At 33.1% G+C, this 24,318-nt stretch overlaps 1 protein-coding gene across 1 annotated transcript; it reads right to left on the reverse strand.

The window, feature by feature from the left end:
* Positions 1–1,397: 1,397 nt before the first annotated feature.
* LOC144574783 (squalene synthase 2-like) lies at positions 1,398–7,075 on the reverse strand. The gene is made up of 14 exons (XM_078324849.1): positions 6,792–7,075; positions 5,638–5,680; positions 5,455–5,544; positions 5,054–5,129; positions 4,860–4,929; positions 4,631–4,774; positions 4,288–4,392; positions 4,032–4,178; positions 3,131–3,206; positions 2,870–2,958; positions 2,661–2,752; positions 1,974–2,019; positions 1,807–1,879; positions 1,398–1,550 (listed from the first exon to the last, which is right to left on the reverse strand). Exons 1-13 carry the CDS (start codon positions 6,984–6,986, stop codon positions 1,817–1,819), a joined length of 1,236 nt encoding a protein of 411 aa, XP_078180975.1. The 5' UTR covers positions 6,987–7,075; the 3' UTR covers positions 1,398–1,550; positions 1,807–1,816.
* Between the last annotated feature and the right edge of the window lie 17,243 nt (positions 7,076–24,318).

The raw sequence follows: 24,318 nt of genomic DNA on the forward strand, positions 1-24,318 counted from the left end.
TACGATCCAGTAAACTATTTAGTTGTGTCAATTCTTTGTCTCATAGTTATCAAATCAGTTTCAAGGTAGGTGTGTGTCATCCTTGCAAACTTAAATCTTTTCTTGATCTTGAACAGATTACCAAATATAATTACTCTTGTAATTATACTGCATGCAGATAATCTTATTCTATCAAGGGGCCCAGTGATACTATAACTCGTATAATAAATATGAGGGACAATAGTACTATTGGTAAACCATCACTTTCTCAGCTAAGCTATGTATACGAAAGAGTTACCATTATTACTGCATTTTACCGACAGCGTTAGATAACAATCACACATACACATTTCTTAGTAGGAACGATGAATAGCTCATACTGTAGAACTTAACACTGACTGAAAACATTAATGACATGAACACAATTTCATTTAATGTTTCATTCGGGGTCTGTCTAATATCATGTTCCTAGAACATATATCTGTGTGATTAAAATGACATTTCTTGTCAATGGTCTGTAAAACTTGACCATCTTTTAATCCACACACTAACCTTGTAGCGGTAATTAGTGTTCCTACTAATTACATCGGTCAGAGACTTTTTAAGAGTATATATCATATGTATTATGAAGTTTCACAATTCCAATCATGAACTCGAAATGATTCATAAATGCAATAATATTCAAGGCAACAAAATGATATTTTAAACATTCAATTCATAAACAAAGATTTATAATAATTTATCGTATTATTGACCTTTTAGAGGGGCGCATCTAGAAAAAGCGGCCCATAATTGGTAGCCGCTTCTACAGGATGCGACCATGGTATTTTTGATAATTTCCAAAAATCGTGGTTATTTGGTTTTTCATTTTTCTGATTTTGGTATATTTAAAAATTTCGGTCGTATCTGCGCTATTTTTTCTTATTTCTGATAGCAGTACCAGTGACCTGTTATACTGATTAGCATCATAATTTACATTAGAAACCCCATGTGTAAGTCATTAATTGAGTGTGTTTTTGGTCTATCCGTTTTTATTTTATTATTGTTCTGAGATATAACAGCAGATAAGTATCTATTTTTATGATAAAAAATTCCAGATTTCCAGATCAGTAAAGTCCATGAGCATAATTTACCTTGTGATGTTCCATCAACTGATTACTATTTAAACTCAAAGACAAACCCACTACGAAGCATATGCTATTCCCATCAATTTCATATAAATTTCGTGATATTTCGACACTATGTACCACAAACATATTAAGAAATGCCTGGTTCTAGTCTTTAATTAACTGCTTGTACACAGGTAAATTCATGCATTGTTTCCGATCTAGACAGCTATGCCCGCATTTCTAGTTGCATGCCTATAGCAATTCTTGATCATATACTAAAGTGATGCAGAGTCGATGTTAGGCAACATGTTAGCTAGAAGAAAGAATCCATCAAAATAGCCAAGTGATCAATGCAGTTAACATTACAAACCATGAAATGTGCAAAAAGAGTTTAGATAGGTAACATGAAAAATTTAGACACTTGATGGCAGCACTCCAGGAAAACCCATCAAAAACTGAATTCTGCAGTTGTTAAAAATTGAATATATAAGTTCCTCTTTAGTATTTAAATAGCAAAACAAATTTTAAAAAAATGAAAATTTATCCCACCCCCGAAAGCCTCCAAAACACACTCTTAAGAAAAAAAGGTCCCAAGGACATATTTGAAGCATTTCATCCGTATAATCTTTCTATTTTAAAAATGATCATGCTAATAAAAAGGCACTACATATTTGTTTGTGCAAGTGAATATTTAAGAATTTGAGAGGTTATGACTTACCGAATGGTAGCTATTGCTTGTTGAGAAATAGAACAGCAAACAATATTGGCACCAAAAGGAATATCACTATCATCTAATAAGAGTTTGCAAAATGTTAGTATTTTAATATAAACTTGACTTGAATATGATCAACTGCTAATAATATATTCATTGTGCTTATGACTCACCAAAACAGAGTTGTAAATTGACCGGCTCTCATTCAAGTATTTGCCCCTACAAAATAAATCTTGTGATAGTGTCGATCGTTTGCAAAAAAAAGAAAAAGAAATTGTCTAAACAATTAACCAGATCATATTGTTTATTGAAAGATGTGTACTACCCTAAAAATAAATTAACAAGAACACCCCCAACATAAAGTACCATACATATTCTCTTATGCCCCTTTATTACAAGAAAAAACATCTCACATGTCCCTCTTAATAAGGGGAAAATAACACATCCTCTTTTAGAGTAGAACTAGGGTGTGATATGCTCACCAAACCCTTTGGTGAGCATAACTCCATAATCTATCGGATTGACTTCAAGCGAGACAAATCCAAACCATTGAAATTCAACAATAGATAATGAAGTTAGGATCACCAAAGAGTTTGGTGAGCACATCACACCCTAGTTCTACTCCATCTTTTATATCTTTAAAAGAACCCAAGTTAATTCCGTTTTCTTCCTCAGACATGCATTGATATACAGGGATATAAAGGGAAAAGAATGTTATAAAGGAAAGGTATATTCGGCATTCTTAATGTTATATTATATGCCTGACAATGCTCTGTTGCGGGGCATGCCCACACCCCTATAACAAAAGATACAATTGAGCTACCTAAAATAAATAAGGATAGAGGAAGAAATTGAAAAACCTTCTAGCGATTGAGCCAGAGGCAGTGCATGCCTTCTTTATTTCCCCAACACGCTTGCGAGTAAGTGAGGAATTGGGGTCTTTGTCTTCGATCTACAAATAAACCATGAAAACTTTTTTTAGTTTCTCATTGACCTCATGCTCACATAAACAATTAAATACATACAGATCAATAGATCATAAAAGTATTGATCTGTAACATAATCATACCTTAGATTCGAGTGAGGCAGAAAGTTCATAGAAAGCATCATATACATCCTTCATTGTATTTGTCTCGGCAATAACTCTTGCCGTCAGCCCTGAGAAAAAAATGAATTACTTGTCAGAGGGAAAAATAAATTGAACATACACAATGTAGAAGAGGTTGACAGCTTCATTAAAATGTATTAATCACAGAAAATGCACTGCTGAAAAAGTTGGTAGGAAAATGAAGTTTATACAAATAACATACAAAATATATAGTTCACATACCACGCCTCATTTTGACAACTCCTTTGAAGACATTTACATTGTTATAGCACAATGCTAGTGTGCCAATTGCCATGACCTGAAAGAACAATTTATTTGGGTTAAATATTTTTTTCATTTTTGCTGAGAAAACATAAGAAAGAAACTATAAAAAAAAAGACATTTAAAAAACTATGGGGCAGAATTTAAAAGTGAAGTAATGCCAACAAGGATGGTTTAGATACTAATACATCATACCTCAGTAACAAAGAAAAAAAAATGATGGTCCTAGTGCCGCGAGTTACCACAACCTCTATTTTTCATTAAAATTTTAAATCAAAAATCCAAAAAAAAAATTTAACCATCAATCTTGTTCTCTCTTCACGAGCAACACATCCATCTCAAATTTTACAACTTTCTAGGTTCATTTTGCATAAGATTAGGAGTCCATAAAATGAATGGACAAGTTAACTGTAATAGATAAATTTGATGTATATTTGGCCTCTTGATATTGTACAAAATAAATTAGAAAGATTATAAATTCTAGATGGGATGCATCTCTCTTTAAGAAGAAATAGATCAACAGTTTCAATTTGTTGTTTGAATTTCAATGTTTCAATTGCTAATGTAAAAGGGAGGTTGTGGCAACCTATGGCACCGTAACCCTCCCCATAATAAGGCTAACCAGTTATTTTTCTATGCGACCATTGAAGAACCTTAAAATTGACATCTCAAATTTTGGTAATTTGGTATCAGTTGATGGTAGCACAGTACAGTACGAGTACTCATGTGTCAGTATCTCGTTGTTATCTGCTTTCATAATTTTTTTACCACTTCTTTGTCATTGAAGTATCGTATCTTCTTAATATTATTATTTCTTTTCTTATAATCTATTATTTCTGTTGGGAAGTATATAATAAGTTACCTGGGGAATGGCGCAAAAACGGAAAGTAGCTTGATCCTTCAAAAGGGCCATATACTGAAGGCAATCTTCAACATGGATTAGAGCATTTGTAACCATATCATTCAAGCACTGCACTGATATCTCAAAATTCTCCTCATACTTGAAATCCTGAAATTGCATGGAAGATTTTGTATAGATCATAGAGAATAAACTCAAACTAAAGGGGGGTGGGGAGAGGAAAAAAAGAACAAACTTAAAGGTGAAAAGAATTGAAGACCTCAAGCTTGTTAGCATATTTACTCCAAATTTCCCGAGGCCAGAACATGCGTGACTTCGGTATCTCGTTTATATCTTCGAGATAATCTCGAATAATATTAGCTTTCTGCAAATTTGAGGTTTTATTATCACATCACCACAAAAAAAGAAGAAGATCAAAATGGAAGGGTAGAATACCAAGTTAATACCATACTAGTAGAAAGACCCCCTTTAGTTCTTATATTTTACAATTTACTCCAGCACAAAGACAGTAAGACTACAAATAATGAACTATGCAAATAAACAACAACCAATCTCATTACACAACGGTACAAAACCTGACCAGTTAAAGGCACAAACATTACCTGAAGAAAGAGACCCATAGAGTTTGAAAGAGAATCAGAAGCAGGATCTTCAAGGTCAGCCACATAGAAAAGCTTCGACAGACCCAAACCTACAAGGCCTGCGACGTAGTGACAATACTCATCATAATCATCTACGGTCTCAACCTACAGAGAGGCAAATACACATAAGCTCACTTCCACAGAATATGTATAAAATATAAATGTAATGATCTGAAGTATTTTCTTTTACCTCCTTCTGTATGAATTTGGCCATTCCTGCTCCCATACGCCTTGTTATCTCCTCGATGGCCTCTTGGTAACTGTAAATACAAACTCAAGTGTGTCAATTGATATTTGCTTTTTTTCCCCCTTTTTTTTCCAAAGAAATGCATGCATGTTTAGGTAGGAAAAGAACATAAATTCATGGTCACAAGGAGTGCTCACTCTTTATTGAGCTCCAAAAAGGAAGTTTGAACGAGTTGAAACTTGTCCATGAGAATTTTGTAGTCCTTTGTGCCACCTACCAATGGAACAATGATGAATATTGTCTCAGCCAAAAAAAAAAAAAAACTAACCTACCCAAGAGTAGCAAATACTATTATTTATTATGGTGCCATTAATTTTAAAGTACAAATAATTAAAAACAAAATTTAGAAGTTACAAGTGTTGGCTTCCAGTGAAGTACCAACCAGGCACAGTATCATTGCAGTATCATAGCCAACTGGTCATACTTTTACAATATTGACCCATCTGCTATTTAGCTTGGTACTTACCCTACTGTACCAATGAGGCCTGAAATGTTATCAGATTTAACTTAAGAGATCTGAATTTGCAAGAGGACTTACATGAGAAGCTCCAGTTCAGATCATACAGGTGGTGATAAAATGACTCCAGAATTGGTACTTTGACCTCAGTAGCAACACTAGTGTCATCCTCTGCAAATTAATTAAATTTTCCTTTTCTATGGTCAGTCTTTCGCAAAAGATCTTTGAAATTTCACAAAAGTGAATCTAGAATACATAACTTACCCACAGTATCAAGGGCTCTAAGTACGAGGTAGAAAACACAGACCTACATAAACAGAGAAATACAGTTAAATGATTTATCTGCCAAACCAATGGTCAGCAATACATTGATGTCATTTACATTCCTGACAGCATCCAAAAGGCGTGTAAAAGGGAAATAGATGTGATATCATGGCATAAGCAATCAAGAGTACAAGGTTTTTGGCTATACTTGAATAGCAAGTGGTAGTGTGCAATATGCATATGATCAAGCACTTAAAAGGAAAAGTAGTGAATGACAGTTGCAGTTCAATTTGGTAAAACTAAATGCCACTAGGGACAACAGAAAAACTAAATTAGTGTCCCATCTAACCTCAATGCCAGATATAATAAACTAATATGATCAGAGATGTAGTGTGCTGTATTGTACAGTAGTTCATAGGATATTTCAACTTGATGTGCTGTACTGTATCTGCATTATTATGTGTCTGTGACGGTGACACCAACAGGAACAGAAAGGAAAAATAACCAAAGCTTTAGATGGTAAGTATATAAACAAGCAATATTTTTGGCAAAAATTTCATCCAAGTCACCTATTAAATTTCATCCAGTTGACAAAAGGAAGACGAACCAAACAGCACAGTTCCAGCAGGGAGGAAAAAAAAAAAAGAATCCTATCTGACCTTCTCTGTGCTCAATAATTACTAAACCACAAAGCAAAGGTAAAGGGAACAAAATGAAAAACCAATACAAACTCAAAGCAGCAAAGATCAAGCAGGGAAAATTCAGGAGCATGCCTGAGCACAAATTTCTACTGTAAAGACAACTGTTTTGCTTGCGAGAAAGCAAAACTTTCGGTAAGAAACCAAACAATTATCTGCTAATTGAGAAATCAATGTCATCAAAAATAGCAAAAATAAAAGTACATTTTTATGTTTGTTGCAACAACTTTGAAACATTTTCAATGAATTCCATCACTTCCCGCACATTTACAATTGAACCATCCAGCCATTCCTACGATAAAACAAGCTTCCCCTAAAAAAAAAATCTGCCCCATTCTCTATCACATGGAGCAATTCTAGTGAAAAAAATCTCAGAAGGGACAACAACACAAAAACACAAAACAGACACTAATTCAAGTAGGGCCAGAAACGGGGAAAGAGAGAAAGAATCCATACGGCGTTACGGAGCTCGGGGCCGAGCTGTTGAATGACAAGAGCGAAGCTGCGAGAGACCTTTTGGAGCATGGTATAGGAGAAGGCCCAGTGCTCCTCCGCCGGGATCTGCTTCGAGAGTCGCGCCGCCGCCATCTTCAGCTTTAGCATCGGGTACACCTCCTCTGGGTGTTCCATTATCGTCCCCAGTAACCCCATCTCTGAGCTCTTTCTCTCTCTCTGGAGCAAGCTGAGCTCTAAAGGAACGTAAGGGGAGAGACGGATCGAGATTTGGGGCGGGGTCGCTTGGCACTGTCGCGTTTGACTTGGCGTGGGCCAGACCCGGAGCGAAGGTATCCGATGGGCATCGGAAAATTTGGTAGATGTGCGGTTTGAACCGTTAGATTTGCACCAAAATTAATGCGCCTGGTTCAGCAAATTATAATTTTAATTGGACACACAAATCTTATTGAAGATCTAACGGTTTAATCGGATATCGGACCCAATTTGATCCAATATATATTGGAGGGCATCGTAAAAGCCCGCTCGTGGCCTGACAGTTTGATTCATTTTCAATACTGTGCAGTTTATTAATATATATATATATTTTTTGATGTGAAGTAATCAAGTGCTGTCAATAATTCATTGGTATTTAATAAATATCATGAATCCTAAATCTTTAAGTACCAAATCGGGGCCTATATTATCGACTCTATTTTTAGTTGAGGCGAGGAATTAAATCTCAACTCCCATCGAACAACATGTATTAAATTTCACAAAATTATGTAACTTTGATTCTCTATTATTGATGCCATTTAGTATTTATTGTACTGTTTGCTGATTTGCATGTCTCCAAAATGCCCCAAAAAGAAGCAGAAATTTCAAACGATTATTTCCGAAATTTTTATTAATATCTAAAGTAATTATTTAATTTCAAAATCTACATCTTTGATAGGAGAAATTTGAAAACTATTCAAACTGGAAAAAAAAAAAAATTCGGTTCTGGACCTTCTTTCCGAAAATTAATTTTCCAGTTTTGAAAATTGGGTTTTAGTTCGACCTTAGATCCTCTCACGAGCCAGACATCTCCTAGAAGAATCCTATCCGTTAATTTGCATTACAATGGGGTAAGTATGAACCTTGAAATAATCGAACGGTACAAATTTGTTAGAATGAACAAGTGCCTAGTAAGAAAATGATTGAAGTGGATGAGGACTCGCATTAGATTATATCTATTAGATTATATAAGGTTTTCTCTGACAACAACTCTACAAATTAAGTTATTAAATAGGGTAAATTTCGCTGTAGGTCACTAAACTTTGTTATTTGTCACGAATTGGTCACTTAAGTTTGATTTGTCCCTTTTGAGTCACTCAACTTTGTTATTTGTCCCAATCAAGTCCCTCTACACTTTTCCATCCAAAATTTTAACAGAATATTCCTATTCCGTCCAAAAAATTAACGGAATATACTCATTCCATCCAAAATATTAACGGAATGAGCATATTCCATCCAAAATACTAACATAATTAGTATATTCCGTTAAAATTTTGGATGAAAAAAATAGAGGGACTTGATTGGAACAAATAACAAAGTTGAGTGACTTAAAATGGACAAATCAAACTTGAGTGACCAATTCGTGACAAATAACAAACTTTAGTGACCTACAGTGAAATTTACCCTATTAAATAACTTAAAGTTTTAGTTTTTTTCTTTTAAAATAAAAGAATCATAATATTTTATGTATTTATCTAGAAGTGACTTTTGAACCGGAATCAATAACTCAGATTCAAAATTTGAAATATTTTAATTTTTCTTACAGTTACGAAAAATCCGACCTGAAAAATATTAATCGGATTATTTATCGTAGTCTTTCTAATAAATCAAATTATATAATTTTTCATCTATTTTCAGATAAATATATAAAATATATAAAATATTTTAATACAAACAATAAATAAATTATAACATTTTTTCTGTTTTTAAAAAAAAAAAAACTTAGAACCGTCAACTAAAATTCCGATTTTAGAATTCTAAAACCAAAACCAAAACTGCAAACTATTTTCTCTGTTTTGGAATTCCAAAACAAGAAAATAAATATGCGGTTATTCGGTCTAAAACCGAAAAATAAATTTGCGGTTTAGGTAGTTTTTAAAATCTTCTCATACATGATGTAAATTTTGAAATTTTAATATATTTTTTTGGATATTAATAAAAATTTCGGGGATTGTTTTGTTCCATCATCAAATAATACATGTTGCATAGTGTGCTCTGTGATTATGAGCATGATTTTCAATACACAGAGTGCTATTTACTTGCTGTCATCAAATCTAAGTTGATCGTGTATGAAGCTTCAACCCTGCCTAGTGATAGACTATTTTCTGAGGAAGATATAAATATCTATATTTTTCATGCTTTCATCGTGTTTTATTTTTTAATTTTAATAGTAAAACTTTATAATCTAATAATAAAATAAACTAACTAGAACATTGCATGCATAAAAATTACATTTTGACATTGAAATGTTGTAAAAAACTAACGTTTTGAAATTATTCATTATGAAAATGTATTACGTATTACGTATTAATATTTTTATTTTTAAAATTCAAATAGTCAATTTGAACTGTTCAACATAGAGGTTTGCTAAACCCCTAACGGGTTGAGCCCGTTTTGCCCGACCCGTACCCGTTACCCGTGGTACCCGTACCCGTTGCCCGGGTACAGATGGGTAGACGGGTAGACGGGTAATAAACGGACCGGACACCCCTATTTTGAAAAAAACCCATTGTACCCGTACCCGTCTACCCGCCAACCCGTACCCGCCTACCCGTACCCCTATACCCGCCTACCCGTACCCGTCTACCCGTACCCGTTACAAAATTTGAATTTCAAAATTTTTTTGGCGGCACCCCTATAGAATTCAGATCCAGTGCAATACCTGACTTAGTAGAATGAGATCTGAGGCATCAATTTTAATTTGGCATGAATCTCAAAACGGACCCCTATATCTAAACTCCATCCATCCATGTCCTTTAACTTGGCACGAATCTCAAAGCATAAAAATTCAGAAAAAAACAGAAAAGAAAAAAAAAAAAAAAAAAAACCCGCCCGTACCCGTCAACCCGCAACGGGTACGGGTAATAAACGGGTAGGGTAGAGGTTTTGGGAAAACTACCCGTCTACCCGTTGCGGGTTGTACCCGTACCCGTCCTACCCGTCTACCCGCCCTACCCGTTACCCCTAACGGGTTACCCGGAACGGGTCACGGGTAACCCGTTAGCAAACCACTAGTTCAACATGATCCTCGTATGAAAATATACTTGTAGATCAAACTTCATATTTTTTTATATATGTAGAAAGTTACTTGATCTAAATATTCTAGTCCATTCAAAAGTAGTGATTTTAGATATATCTAGAAAATAGTAAAAAATATTCTTAAAATGTAAAATTTTGTCTATAACTATATTTTATATAAGATCATGTTAAATTAAGATATTGATTTTAAATGATTAGGAATTTTTTGTTGTCTGCTATTGCTAGGAGTTTCTGTTATTGCCTGCTGATTATTTTTGATGTTTCAGTTCTATTCTTTGGACGTTTATTAGCTTAGGGCTGTTTCTGTAGACCAGCCTTTTTGGTTTTTTATGTTTGTTTTTTCTTGGTACAAACTGTATGCGTTTCCTTCTCCGATTATTTGGAGATTGGAAGCAAACACTATTAGGCCCTGTTCGGTGTTCTCATGGGCTGGGGAATGGGTGTGGGTTTTGAACTGATTTTTACTGTGCTCGTGGGAAAAAAAAAATTCAGTCTGAGTGAATTTTTTTTTTCTCACGAGCACAGTAGTGCGCCGAACAGGGCCTTATGGTTTCGAATGAAATCGGTGGGTGACCACTTTTTCAAAAAAAAAAATTAAGATATTGATTTATAGGACGGATCAATGTGTTTGAACTATACCATTTGATTAGTTGCTGATAGGAACAGTAGCATGTTCACCGCGCCACGTGCTGTCAGACATCCTTTGTCTGTGGACGCATTTTTTTTTTCATAAACCGAATATACTCAAATTTAAAAGTTTGGTAAAGTTGCTCGTCTCGTTGTTTCCGCTGGAGTTTTCTCGAATTCGAATGCCTAAAGCAACTCAATTTTTGAATTTTGATCTGGACCGTCCGATCTACTCTAACAGAAATATTAAAGGAAATGCGTGCGTTCCACCACGGCTGAATTGGCTCCAATTTCCGATTGGATGGCCCAGATCAAAACTCAAAAGTTAAGTTACTTCAGGGAATACAGACTCAGAGTTTTCTTTTAGACCCTGTTCGGCCCACCGATAAAAATGAGTGTGGACATAAAAAAAATGAAAATTTGAACTGTTTTTTACTGTTTACGTGAGAAAAAAAAAATCAGTTCAATGCGAGCGAACATGTCCTTATTGAGAGAGGGATACGCCCTCAATCGGTTACAGACTCAGTTTTCTCAGAATTGCATCTTCACAAATTATGAAAATTTATGCGACAAACGATCGAGTCGTTGTTTACGCTGTACGGTCCTATATGTAAATCTTTGTTTAGATATTTTTGACATTCCATTAATGGGTCATGCTTTAACCTTTAATTGAGAGGCAAATTGAGTAGTTGCAAATTGTAATTGCAACTTGAATTGCAAGCAAGCGCACCAGGAAATCAGAAATAAGAGATTCCTGACGCGCCTTGCATCTGGTATTCTGGTAAGACCAACTGCCTTTTCCTCAGAACAAAAAAAAAAAAAACGAAAAGAAAAGAAAAGAAAAAACCAACTACTTTACCGCTTCCGCCATCAGAAAGATATGATATTCCCTTGGTATATTCGTTCTCTATACTGCATAAAACATTTTTATCTTCAAGTTTTCCTAAATATCTTTACAAATGTGTGTAGGAAAATTGGTTCAAAGTTCAGACGATTAATGTGAAAAATTCAACACTGCAATTACACATTACGCAAAAGCAATTTACATTTTACAATTATCAGGTGTGCATTTTTAATGACAATTTGTTAGAAAATGTGTTCAAATGTCTCTGTCAAAAATATGTGAAAACAATTGAAAATTATGGTTATGCGAAAATAAGTGTGCATTTCACAATAAATAAGTCTTACGTTTTGTAATAATTGAATGTGCAATATTATGCTTGAAAAATTGCATTGATAATACTTTTGGATGAATTCATGGAGGTACCTAACTAGATGATATCATCATCATCACCACCACCACCACCACCACCAAAATTTTTATTTATAGCATAAAATAAATGAATCAAAACACCCCTGTTTGGTCAAAATTCGACAAATATTCAGACCGTAGAGATGATCCGCGAACCCAAATACAGATCCACACAGCCATTCCGTGGTCCCAGATTGGAGTCTGCAGAGCTAATCTGCGGCCCACCATTTTATTTTAAAGAAATGTTATTAGTAAAAAAACAAAAACATTGATTTGGCTTTATGCACACCTAAAGAATTAAAATAAATTTGTTTTGACTTTCTGCGACACAGATACCGATTTGTTTTGGCTTTTAGTTAATAATTTTTTTTATAAAAAAAGGAAAAAAAATCTGGAATGCAGACGGAATGACTTTCTGCAACACAGATACCGATTTGTTTTGACACAGATACCGATTTGTTTTGACTCCAATCTGGGGCTACGGAATGACTGTGCAAACCTTATATTTGGATCCGCGGAGCCAATCTGCTACTTGGATAAATCTGGAATTCTGACTAAGTAGTGGTGTTTTGATTTTTTAAAATTTTTTATGCTACAATAAAAAGTTCGGTCATCATCATAATGTTCTGAACTTTTTTTTTGTAACAATTTTACTTTAATCTCATTTATTATGACAAGCCAAAGGTATTTTTTTTTTTTAACGACGCCTCTTTTTTCATTACTGTCTTTTTTTTTTTTTTTTTTCCTTACATGATGAGGCGTAGGTCTACCTCGTCTCATGTCTTACAAGGTTCAGGAGTTCAAATTCCTTTCCTGACCTGTTCTACCCCAGTTTGCCAAGTGATGAGGCAATTGCATCTCAATTTCATCCCTGCAACAGTAGATAGTTTTATAACCAATCCCCTGTTGTATTTGAAGTTCCCATGCCTTCCAAACCTCATGAAAATATCACATGATTGGCTCATTCACAGCCAAAAATCCATGATTGGCGCGCATTACTGTGTTAGGACTCATAGAAATATCACATGAAAAGTTTTGGAGACGTTTAACGATTGAAGAATATGAAAGAAATAAGCTCAAAAGTCAAAATAGAGCGAAATACAGGTCCCAATATAATCCTGACTCGAACTGAGCAGTTTTCAGTCTAATTCGCATGATTTTAAATGTGTTGGATACTGAACAAAGGAAGCTACAACTTCCACGTTTTTCACTTTTTGAGATTCGGAATCTATTATGATCCAAATTGGCTTGTAACTTGTAATTAAGTTGTAATTGATGTTATCCAATTTATAAGTCCGTCAAGGGAGTCATCTAGCTAGAAGGTGATTTGTTAAACTGGGGTATCAAATGTCACATCGTATATGTTAATTATTCAAATTCCAAGCATTTAGAAGTAATTAATTAATTCTTTATATTTTCTTTACATGTTATACAATATTTAAAGTAGTGAGTCGTTAATTGACCATGAATAGAACAAAATGTGGGCTGGATCATTAATAATATATTGATTTAATAATTTTAAAATTCAGCATATATTCTTGAAAATAATTTTAAATTCAACATTTAAATGTGATCTAGAGTGCATTTATATGATGCACATGAAAAATGATAAATTTTGATGTAATACGTTTACAATTTATCGAGTAACTTAAATTGACAGCATTCTATATATAAAGGTATTTGATAAAATACTAAATGACATTATAACTGTATAAACCTAAACATCATGTGATCGATATATAGTATATTTCAGTTAAAGCCTAAACATTCTATATTATCCAATTCCTACCGTATTCGTATTCGATAATATGAATATAGATAAGATTTTTTTTTTTTTTCTGTAAACTTATCGAGTACTGATACGGGTACATTTTTTCATTATCTAAATGGGTAAAGGTACGGGTAAAGTCTATTCCGTACCCATTATCCGATCGAATAATTATAATATATATATAGAGAGAATGACTAAGCTCAAAACGTTTTTTCCTGGCCCCAAGAACAAACGACTCAGTTTTCCAATTTTAAAAGTTCAAACAACCGATCCAAACCGTTAGATGTTTAATCTATATTAAAATGTGCTTGGAGACCAAATTTTACATTTTTTGGAATTTTTTTACTCTTTTTTAAGATGGTTTGAAAGTCGTTGTTTTTTAATGGTGCAAAATTTTAATAAAAACAATGATTTTCAAACTATCTTAATAAATAGTAAACAAATTCCAAAAAAAATGTAAAATTTGGTCTCCAAGCACATTTTAATATAGATTAAACATCTAACGGTTTGAATCAGCTGTTTGAACTTTAAAAATTGAAAAACCGAGTCGTTTGTTCCTGGGCCCACAGCTACTACCAAGTCTTTCAAAAATTCTTTGTTTTTTTTTACAGCGCACAATTGACGTAACAGATAAAAAAACTTGAAATATTAAGGAGACAGACATTGAACACAATGGTAACAGCAATCTCTAGAGGTTTAACTTCTCGAACTGAATCTAAAAAGAAAGGAGAAATAAGCTCTGCTGAAAATGGAGGCTGTGAATAGAAAAATACTAACCAGGAAGAAAAAGAAGATAAAATGACATATATAAACTCTAAATTCGTAAAAATTGATAGACCGAAATATTGGACCGCTGTCCTATTAATTTTTCACATTATGTGGCGTTGGTTTGATAATTGCAAAAATCAAGAAGATCAAACATAAAAAAGTAGGAAATATGGAACATGCGTTAGAATTTTATTATTGGTTGGAGGAGCCACAAGCCTACAACAAATAATAAGAGACAGGACACTTGACCTGTCCAAACATAAAATACAGGGAAAATGGAGTAGAACTGGGGTGTTTTTAAATTTACTAACTTTATTTTTTTTTTGAACTCAACTCAAAAATTTATTGGATTGATTTCAAATGATAAATTCGAACAGTTTAAATTCATCTACTTTGTGAGTAATGCATCTACGTGCAAAAAAATAAACTTTCGAATTAATTTAGTATAAAGTTAAGCGGTCAAAAATAAGGTTTATAAATTAATTTTAATGCATTAATTTTTTTAATTTTTTTGACCACGTAACTCTATACAAAATTATTTTTTGCACGTAGATGCATCACTCGTAAAGTAGACGAGTTTCAAAAGTTCTAATTTATTATTTGAAGTAAATCCAATAAATCTTAGAATTGAGCTGATCACAAAAAAAAAAAGAGAGCAGGTAACTTATCCTAGTTCTCCTTAAAATGGAGAATGCGTTAGAAATTTATTATTGGTTCGAGCTACAAGTCAGTAACAAATAATAAAGGAACAAGTTGTGTCAAATTTGACATTAACATAACAATCGTTGTTATTTATTGCCTAGGTAATATGCATTAGCGGCGCAAACGGATTGAATAGTAGTAAAATTATATCTTGTATCCGATTTTTATTTTTTGAATATGAACATATCTAATATTTAACGGATATAAATTTGAATTTTATATTGAGAACTAGTTTTTAATATTAGTGACAAAGACAATATTAATACATATCATCGACATATTATGTTCATAAAATATAATAAGATTTGGTATATATATGCTTCACTATATATTAAGTTAATTTATACTCCACAATTAACAATCCTTGTTTTTATCATCAAACAATAGTTAATTAAATTGTATAAAAATTGATTATTATGCTATTTATATCAGTATGCGCTCGTCGGACGAACATGATACCATCCAAGCGATTAATCATAATTAATTGGTTATAATCAGAAATAATTGGCCGATTAGTCGAAAAAATTTGTGACAGTACAATGACTAATCATCCGATTAATCAATCAGCCTAAACAAATATTTTTTCCAACACTGATTTATATATCCAATAACATATATACCTATAAATTTACTTTTTTATTTGACATTTTATTTGAATTTTTTTTTTTTTTGAAAATTTCGTTGTCAGGATTGTTTTTTTGTGATTCTTGACAGTTGCTGTCAAGTTGTGTTGAAAACTAAAAGTTAGTTTTACATCACACATGCATAACACAAAGAACTAACAAAATCGCCAAAACAACACCGCATGGACCTTCGTTGTAGGTTGTCAAAAGAAGCATTGCCAAGTGATGATCCCTCCTCATATTTGTTTCTCTATGCATGCATAAAATTATGACATTTGGATTTATTTTTGGGAATCAAGGGCGTGCAAAAACAACTTCCACAATCTCTATATTCTTGGCTTTTACAAAATTCTTGATGACTATCCAAACAAAATCACAAAATGCCGTAATTTTTTTAGGTGTTAATTTGTACAGAAAGTGATATAGATCTCACAGTATGATTTTACTTGATGTTAGAAATAGTAAATTTAATTAGTTGATTAATTAGTCAAATAGTTAGGATGAATGTATTTGAATTTTCTAGATAGATTAAATATTTAGGTTCTTTAGAGTCATGTTCCAGCCGTTGTGCAATTTATGTACTTGGTATAGTTTGAGCTAGTTTTGTTTCTAATATGTTGCTAGTGTATCTTTATGTTTACTTTTGTTTAGGTTATGTTTGCTTTGTGTTTTAGTTTGTTTTTATATGCAATTTGATTCAAGGTGGAGATTGTTATGTTTTGACCCAAATTACTATTCAGGCTGTTGGACTTTGTATCTTTAATTTCCAACTTATGTAATAACTCTTGAGAGAGAATGAAATCTAATACAAATTACTTGGAATTATCTCTTTGTTTCTTCCTCTCTTTCTCTTCTCAAATCCTAGAAACCCTAACACAAATACCAGTCAATTATTGTACGGTGAGGAGTTGCAAACTCACAAATATTTAATTGACCTTATGCTTAGTAGAGGGTTTGATGATAAATGGGTAGCTTGGATGAAACTGTGGTTATTTAGTTCTCAGTCTTGTATTACCATCAATGGCCAACTCACCCCATATTTTTTCTGTAAAAGGGGGGGGGGTGCGACAAGGGGACCCTCTATCCCCTTATCTTTTTAATCTAGCTGCTGACACACTTAGTAAGATGTTTAAATCTGGTTGAGAACAGTCAGTGTTAGTTGGATTGGGCCCTCCCTGTTTTAATAATAAAGCTCTTACTAATTGCCACTACGCTGACGACACAATTCTGTTTCTCCAAGCCAACCCAAAATGTGTGTTATCAGCATGGTGGGCTTTGGTAATGTTTGAGGGTGTTTCTGGGGTTAAAATGAATCTTGACAAAACTGAAATGTACTCTATCAACATTCCCCAAAATGATGCTTTGGAACTTGCTCACATGTTTAGATGCCAATTGTCCCAATTTCCTTTTAAATATTTAGGGGTGCCTCTGCATAACAGGAAACTGAGTGTGCTAGAGTGGGGTTTCATTGTTGATAAAATTAGTAATAAATTACAAAACTGGAAAGGGCAAATTCTCTCACGTGGGGGCCGACTCACTCTGGTAAATGCTGTCATTTCTGCTGTTCCTATGTATGCCATGTCACTGTATCAAATTCCGAAAAAAATAATTGCTCAAATAGATAAAATTCGGAGAAGCTTTGTATGGCAAGGTACAAGTACTAAAAAAAGTATGCATTGTGTAATTGGCAGAATATGTGTCTTACGAAAAAATTTGGTGGAATGGGGATAATGGATATCCATCAAATGAATAACTCTCTCTTAGCTAAGTGGCTTTGGAGGTTTAAGGACCCCACTTGTCATAGTTTGTGGAAAGATATTATCAGGTATAAATATTATGATACTGACCATCCATTACCCTTTTCGTCATTTTGGAAAGATGTGCTAAAAAAAGAACAGATTAGCTCTTTAGGCATTATGGTTGTGCCTGGTAGTCACGGTCAAGTGCTCTTTTGGCATGATCATTGGCATGGTAACTGTGCTCTCAAAATCCTTTATCCTACTTTGCTTGAAATTTGTCTGACACCTTTAATTACAGTGCAAGAGGTAGTTATTTCACAAGGGGTTGTGGTTACGTTTCGTAGAATACTGGGAGGGGTCCTACTCGATGAGTGGAATCACATTCTACACATTATTAGCACTATCTCTTTCACACATGAATCGGATAATGTCTCATGGTGTTGGGATGCAAATGACATTTTCACTGTCAGGTCCTACAAATTTCTGAATTTTAGAGGAGTTCAACCATTACATCCTCTGATATGGTGGCAATTACTTGTGCCTCCCAAAATTCAAGCTTTTATGTGGTTGGTAACTAAACATAGAATCCTGAAAAAAAAAAAAATACAAAACAAAGGGTGGTTGGGTGATATTACCTGTGAATTTTGCTCTTACGATGAATCTTCTAACCATTTGTTCTTTAGATGTTTCTATGCTAAACAGGTGTGGATGTGGATGGGTCAATGCCATAACAGATATCACACTTGGTCCTCCATTGAGGATATTATACAGTTTGCATGCACTTTATCTAGAGTTGATAGAATAGCCTTTCTTATTGTTGTTTGTACTGTTATTTGGAGTATATGGAAACATCAAAATGACTTGTGCTTTAATAATGTTAGAATTTACACTGCTCGTACCCTTATCTTACAAATTTTGTCTTTGATCACTTATTGGTCAGGTACCATTCAAGAGGACATCCAACAGGCAATTGAAACTTGGACTCCAGGTGATTTAGATGCTATTCCCTTGCAAGTGGTAGATCCGGCTGATGATATGATGTTGGAGTGGGTCATTGGCAAAGAAGATGAAGAATGATGCTGCTTTCTTTTATTATCACATTCATTTTGTTGTACTCAATCTCTTGAGTTTCTCTTTAAGAGATGGGTGTAGAATGTGGTATATTCCCCTATATATATTTTGGATGCCTGCATGTGTGCATCAATAAGCACTTGGACTTTGTTGCTTCTTTAGTCTCTATGGATGCTAGTAGGTACCTGTTAGGAATGTTGTTTGACTCTATGGACTGAACTCTAGTCATATCGTATAGGGAGACTTTGTAAGTTACCGGTTTCAAATATATGGAACGGGCTTTTGCCTTTAAAAAAAAAAAAAAAAAAGCTTGTTCCACATTTGAATAAATCAAATCTGAATTATTTTTACCCATTGGGTATGTACCAATCTGTGAAATTGGCATTTAAAGTCAACTCTTTTGTAATAATTAATACTATTATGTCGATCGTTATCTAATTAATATGCAAATTAACTATATGATTAGAGCTGATGTAATTCGAATATTTCGGATTTTATAAAAAGTCACGAGTTACGTGATCTACTATAAAAAAAGGATAGGTGCGCGCATGGGAACAAAATAATGTCAACAAATGATCGCGCGATAGTATCCATGACAGCTGATGTGTAGTTCGATTTGTGAATATATATATATATATATATATATATATATATATAGAGGAGGGATCCACTTACAACAACTTGAAAGTTACAACATCTTACAACATCGTTTTTTTTCATTTTCAAAGTCCAAATCGTCGATCCAAACCGTTAGATATTCAATCTATATTAAAACATGGTTGCAGACCAAATTTTACATTTTTTGGAATTTTTTTGCTATTTATTAAGATGGGTACAAAATCGCTGTTTTTTAATGGTGCAGAATTTTAATAAATACAGCGATTTTGTACCCATCTTAATAAATAGCAAAAAAATTCCAAAAAATGTAAAATTTGGTCTGCAACCATGTTTTAATATAGATTGAATATCTAACGGTTTGGATCGACGATTTGGACTTTGAAAATGAAAAAAAACAATGTTGTAAGATGTTGTAACTTTCAAGTTGTTGTAAGTGGATCCCTCCTCATATATATATATATATATATATATATATATATATATATATATATATATATATATATATATATATGTTTCGGAGCAGAAAACACAAGCACATTTTTGCTATCATATTTGAATTTGATAATATATCCCACATGGATCGATGGAGCTTGACAGAGTCAGGTACTGTAGATTTATGATTTTTAGAATACTAATTGAATTCAAATCTATTAACTTATCAAGTACACAATTGCAACTCAGTCCCTATAGCTATGTCTATTAAAATTTTTGTTATAATCAGTGTTCTAAATAGCGCGCTATAGCGCCGCTATAGCGTTTTTGGACCCAAAACGCTAAGCTATACAATTAAAACACGCTATTTGAGCTACAGACGCTATAGCGGTAATAGCGGTCCGCTATAGCGCATAGCGTGTAGCGCAAATAGCGCCCGCTATGCAACATGCTGTTTTTTTTTTCTTTTCAATTTATATGGGCTTTAAATAAAGGCTCAGATTGGATTTTAACCGTGATTTTTTTTTATAATTGACATACTAAGCTTTATATTAAATTATTAATTATTATTTTAATAAAAAAAATATTAATTATTAAATGAGATCAAATAAGGAAGCTACAGCGCGCTATGCAACATGAGCTGTTTTTTTTTTATTTTTAATTTATATGGGCTTTAAATAAATGCTCAAATTAAATATATTAAGATATTTCTTGAAGTAACAAAATGATACTTACTATATGGTAGTTTGAATATTTTGAATAGATTAAGATAATTAATTATGCCATGATGTCTAGGTTATTTTGAAATTTAAATAGAAAAAAGATAGATTATGTCATGATGCTAAATATATTTTGAATAGAAAAAGATCGATAGTTTATGATATTAGTAATACTATGGATATTTTGAGTCCCAATTTGGACTTTGTATTGGTTCAATATGAATACTATAATTTTTTAATCAATTTGATGTTATTTATTATTCTATGAGACTTATATAATGTTGATATTTAGTACAAATATATGATATAATTTTTATAAAAATAAAAAAACGCTATGTGGCATAGCTTTCGCTATAGCGACGCTATTCGCTATAGCTTTTTTTTTCGGCTTCCCGCTATGACGCGATAAACGCTATTTAGAACCTTGGTTATAATTATAAAATCGATTGACACAGTATTAAAATATTTTTTTAAGTTAATTAAAAATTTATTTGACACAGTTCGAAGTAGAATTGTTCTTAACAAATTAGCAAATTGAAGTCAAAACTTAGATAAAATTTAACTAAATATATGTATTGAATAATAAAAGGTCAAAAAAATTTGACTGAATTTTCTTAGAATTATAATTATAGGTCCACAATCAGATCTTTTTTGTTCTCTTCTTCTTCATTATATTTATGAGATAGAGTATTGCAAATTAAAAAAAAAATGAAATACACAAAATCGATCAAAAATCGAAAGAAATCAGTTCAAGAATAAAACTAGTTCAAATCAGAAGTAGATACTACATCGGATCAGAGATATGCACACTCAACGATTAATATGTTTGTAAATGAAAATGCAAATTCAAACATAGATACAGACACTTGCCTAATCAATTCTTTTTTTTTAATCCGGCGCAATTGGATACCGCACATAATAGAATATTAGTCCCAGCCAAGCTAAAAAAAAAACTTTTTCGATGCCAATATATTTAGAGTATATATAGAGCAGTGTTGTAAATAACGGTATGCGGTTATCGGACGGACAGGATACCGTCAAGCGATTAATTAGAAATAATCGGGAATAATCGGCTATAATCGAAAATAATCGGCCGATTAATCGGAAAAATCCGTAACGGTTTGATTACTGACAACGACTAATCGGTCAATTAATCGGCCTAAACGGACGTGTTTTACAACACTGATATAGAGAGGCCGTTTTGAAATTCATGCAAATTTAAGTTAAGCGGTCTGGATCTGCATGGGATAAAATTAGTCTCAGCCGAGTGAAAAACTTTTTTGATGCCTATTTAGAATATAGGTGGACTGCTTTAAATTTCGTGCAAACTTAAGTTAAAGGATCCGGAATTCCGGATCTAATCTGATCGAGTCAAGTTCTTGATCTGGTTTAAATTGATCACATGATGCAACTTGAATATTTTGTATGATTATCTTGTAATAAAATATGTCCAATACACATCACATGTGCAACTCGAGGATTTTAAATTAAGTAGCAATGGGTCAATTAATATGAAATATTATCTGTCTGTACACTGTACACACACCCTCACCAAACTGTACACGTGTCTACTGCTTGGAATTCACATCCCCTAGCTGGCTAGCTCAGTCCAGGATTCATCATATAACTTAGCACGAATCTCAAAGGACAAATAATACTGGCCCCTGCGCCATTTCGAATAGGCACCAGCTGATCATACCTGGCAAGATACGGAATTTGTGGGTCATGCATACAGCAAAGAATGACTCACCACACTAAATTAATGGGGATGTGAATTCTCAACCGTACCAATTGCCAAATTGTTTTCTAACATATTGAATCAGCCAGTGTAACAAATATAGAACTGATCGGGCCGGGTAACCCTAAATTAACAAAAGAGAAAAGACAACAACAAATTACAAAAGAGTAAGAGTAAGAGTAAGAGTAAGAGTGATACCTTTATTTTTTAGAAAAAGCGTCCGTTATTGCATATGAAAACGTACTTACGTACATACATGTGTTGTACTCTATATATACTTGCTTTAAACTTAATTATAAGCATTGAGAAAATTAGTTACATACGGACATATCCATAGAAGCTTCTAATTTTAAATATTTTTCCATCAAAATTTTATTAGTTGTCATTTATGCCATAATCAAATACTTAATAAATGATCCCAATCATCCATTATAATGAATTTAAATTATTAAAAAAAATGACTATTGTGTCCTTGGTTAGTGGTTACACATCAATTCTTTCTATGATCTTCATTTGTGTATGACTGTACTGGAGACTCGTAATAGCCACTTCCCTCCATTTTTTTTTATTAAAATCCTCAATTAAATAAAAAAATTACAGAACTGCCCTCCATTTTTCTTTAAATGCCCCAACCGCTTTGCCACAGTATATATGTTATATATATATGTTTTTTTTAAAGATGTTTAGTATGTATTGAAATGAGGAAGATGTTCGGTGCTGTTCATGTCATTCATGTCCCTCTGTTGCTTATTGTGTTGCCAAAGGAGAATGAGGAAGATGGTTAAGAGGAATATTTAAGACTTGATCCAATGATTTATTGTAAAAATAAATCATAAATTATTTAATACTTTATCGGTAGGTGTACTAAGATGCACTAAACTTGCTGTATGGTTTTCTATAAGTTTAACTTCATTGAAAAATATTAAGTTAATAATAACACCACAAGTTGGTTCCAATTAATCATGCCGTTATCTACTGAACTGCACATGCATTTTAATGTTCTATCTTTGCTACGTAGCCATTTACTTAGGTTTTGCAATGTTTTTGCACTAGATCGATGCATTTTATAATATATATGTATACTATCTTCGAATATAATATTTTACAAACACACTTCAAAAACAGGATGTGCACCTCAGGTAGTGGCTCCAGAATTCCGATCAGGAGTAGACACAAAATATTGACAAACGTACAATTTTTTTCTCTCCTGGCAAATCGGAGCTGAGTAGTGGATATAAAGATCTAGATCTAGAAAATCACGGCATAACTGGATACGTCACGGTACGATACAGTTTCGTCACGTCATGACACAATACGTATGCCAGTTACGTGTTGTAACTCGCGTGTTCAATGTCGTAACCATTAGAGTGAGACATGTGAAGAAAAAAATAAAGGAAGATGACAAATAGAGTGAGACTATACATGATAATATGCATATTACATAGCAGGTCATGCTATGGACTTATATATTTATTTTCGAAGTCCAAACAGTTAATTTTAATTGTTCAACATTATATGTAGATGAAAATGTTGTTGTTTGATATTGACAAAATTTTCTTACTACTTTTTTAGATAAGTAAAAAGTTACTTAATCTGAATATTCTAGACATTAAAAGTAGGGATCTTTTACCTTTCTTAAAAACTAGTAACAAAATTCTAAAAATTTCATATGAGATCATGTATAACGGTTCATATCTACTATTTAAATTTTAAAAATAGAAATATGAATTCGTAGCACAAATCGATCAGTAATATAACCATAGCTCACTAATCACAAATTAATACCACAGGTACTAAATAAAATCAAGTCAAATTAGCCTAAATTTCTAAGTCTAATTAAGTTATTTATAACATGAATTATTTATTTCGTAACGAAGAATGTTTACCAGTGAAATAGTTGACATATTTTAATGTTTGTCAGTGATGTACTTCCATGTGCAAATTTTAATATTCATTTATTATTATTGTCATTGTAAACCATATGGAAATTTTCTTGGGTCCCACTTGTCAGCGGAAGGAAAGCTTTGCTCAGTTGATGCGCCGGATGTTTCCAGAGAAATCAATTTCCAAATATTCAATCGTCTCACCCCTTCCTCAGAGCAACTATTAAAACCCTCCAGTCCCGCACTTCTCTCCAGTCTCCATCCCAATATATCCACTTCTCTCTCACTCTATC

This window comes from Carex rostrata, chromosome 23 (assembly GCF_964058835.1).
Source record: "Carex rostrata chromosome 23, lpCarRost1.2, whole genome shotgun sequence".
Lineage (NCBI taxonomy): Eukaryota > Viridiplantae > Streptophyta > Magnoliopsida > Poales > Cyperaceae > Carex > Carex rostrata.

Coding starts and splice junctions, on each gene's coding strand:
- LOC144574783 (XM_078324849.1), bottom strand. CDS start 6,986: ATGGGGTTACTGGGGACGATAATGGAACACCCAGAGGAGGTGTACCCG. Junction 5,545..5,637: donor TAGAGCCCTTGATACTGTGG/GTAAGTTATGTA, acceptor ATTAATTTGCAG/AGGATGACACTAGTGTTGCT. Junction 1,880..1,973: donor CAATTTACAACTCTGTTTTG/GTGAGTCATAAG, acceptor AACTCTTATTAG/ATGATAGTGATATTCCTTTT.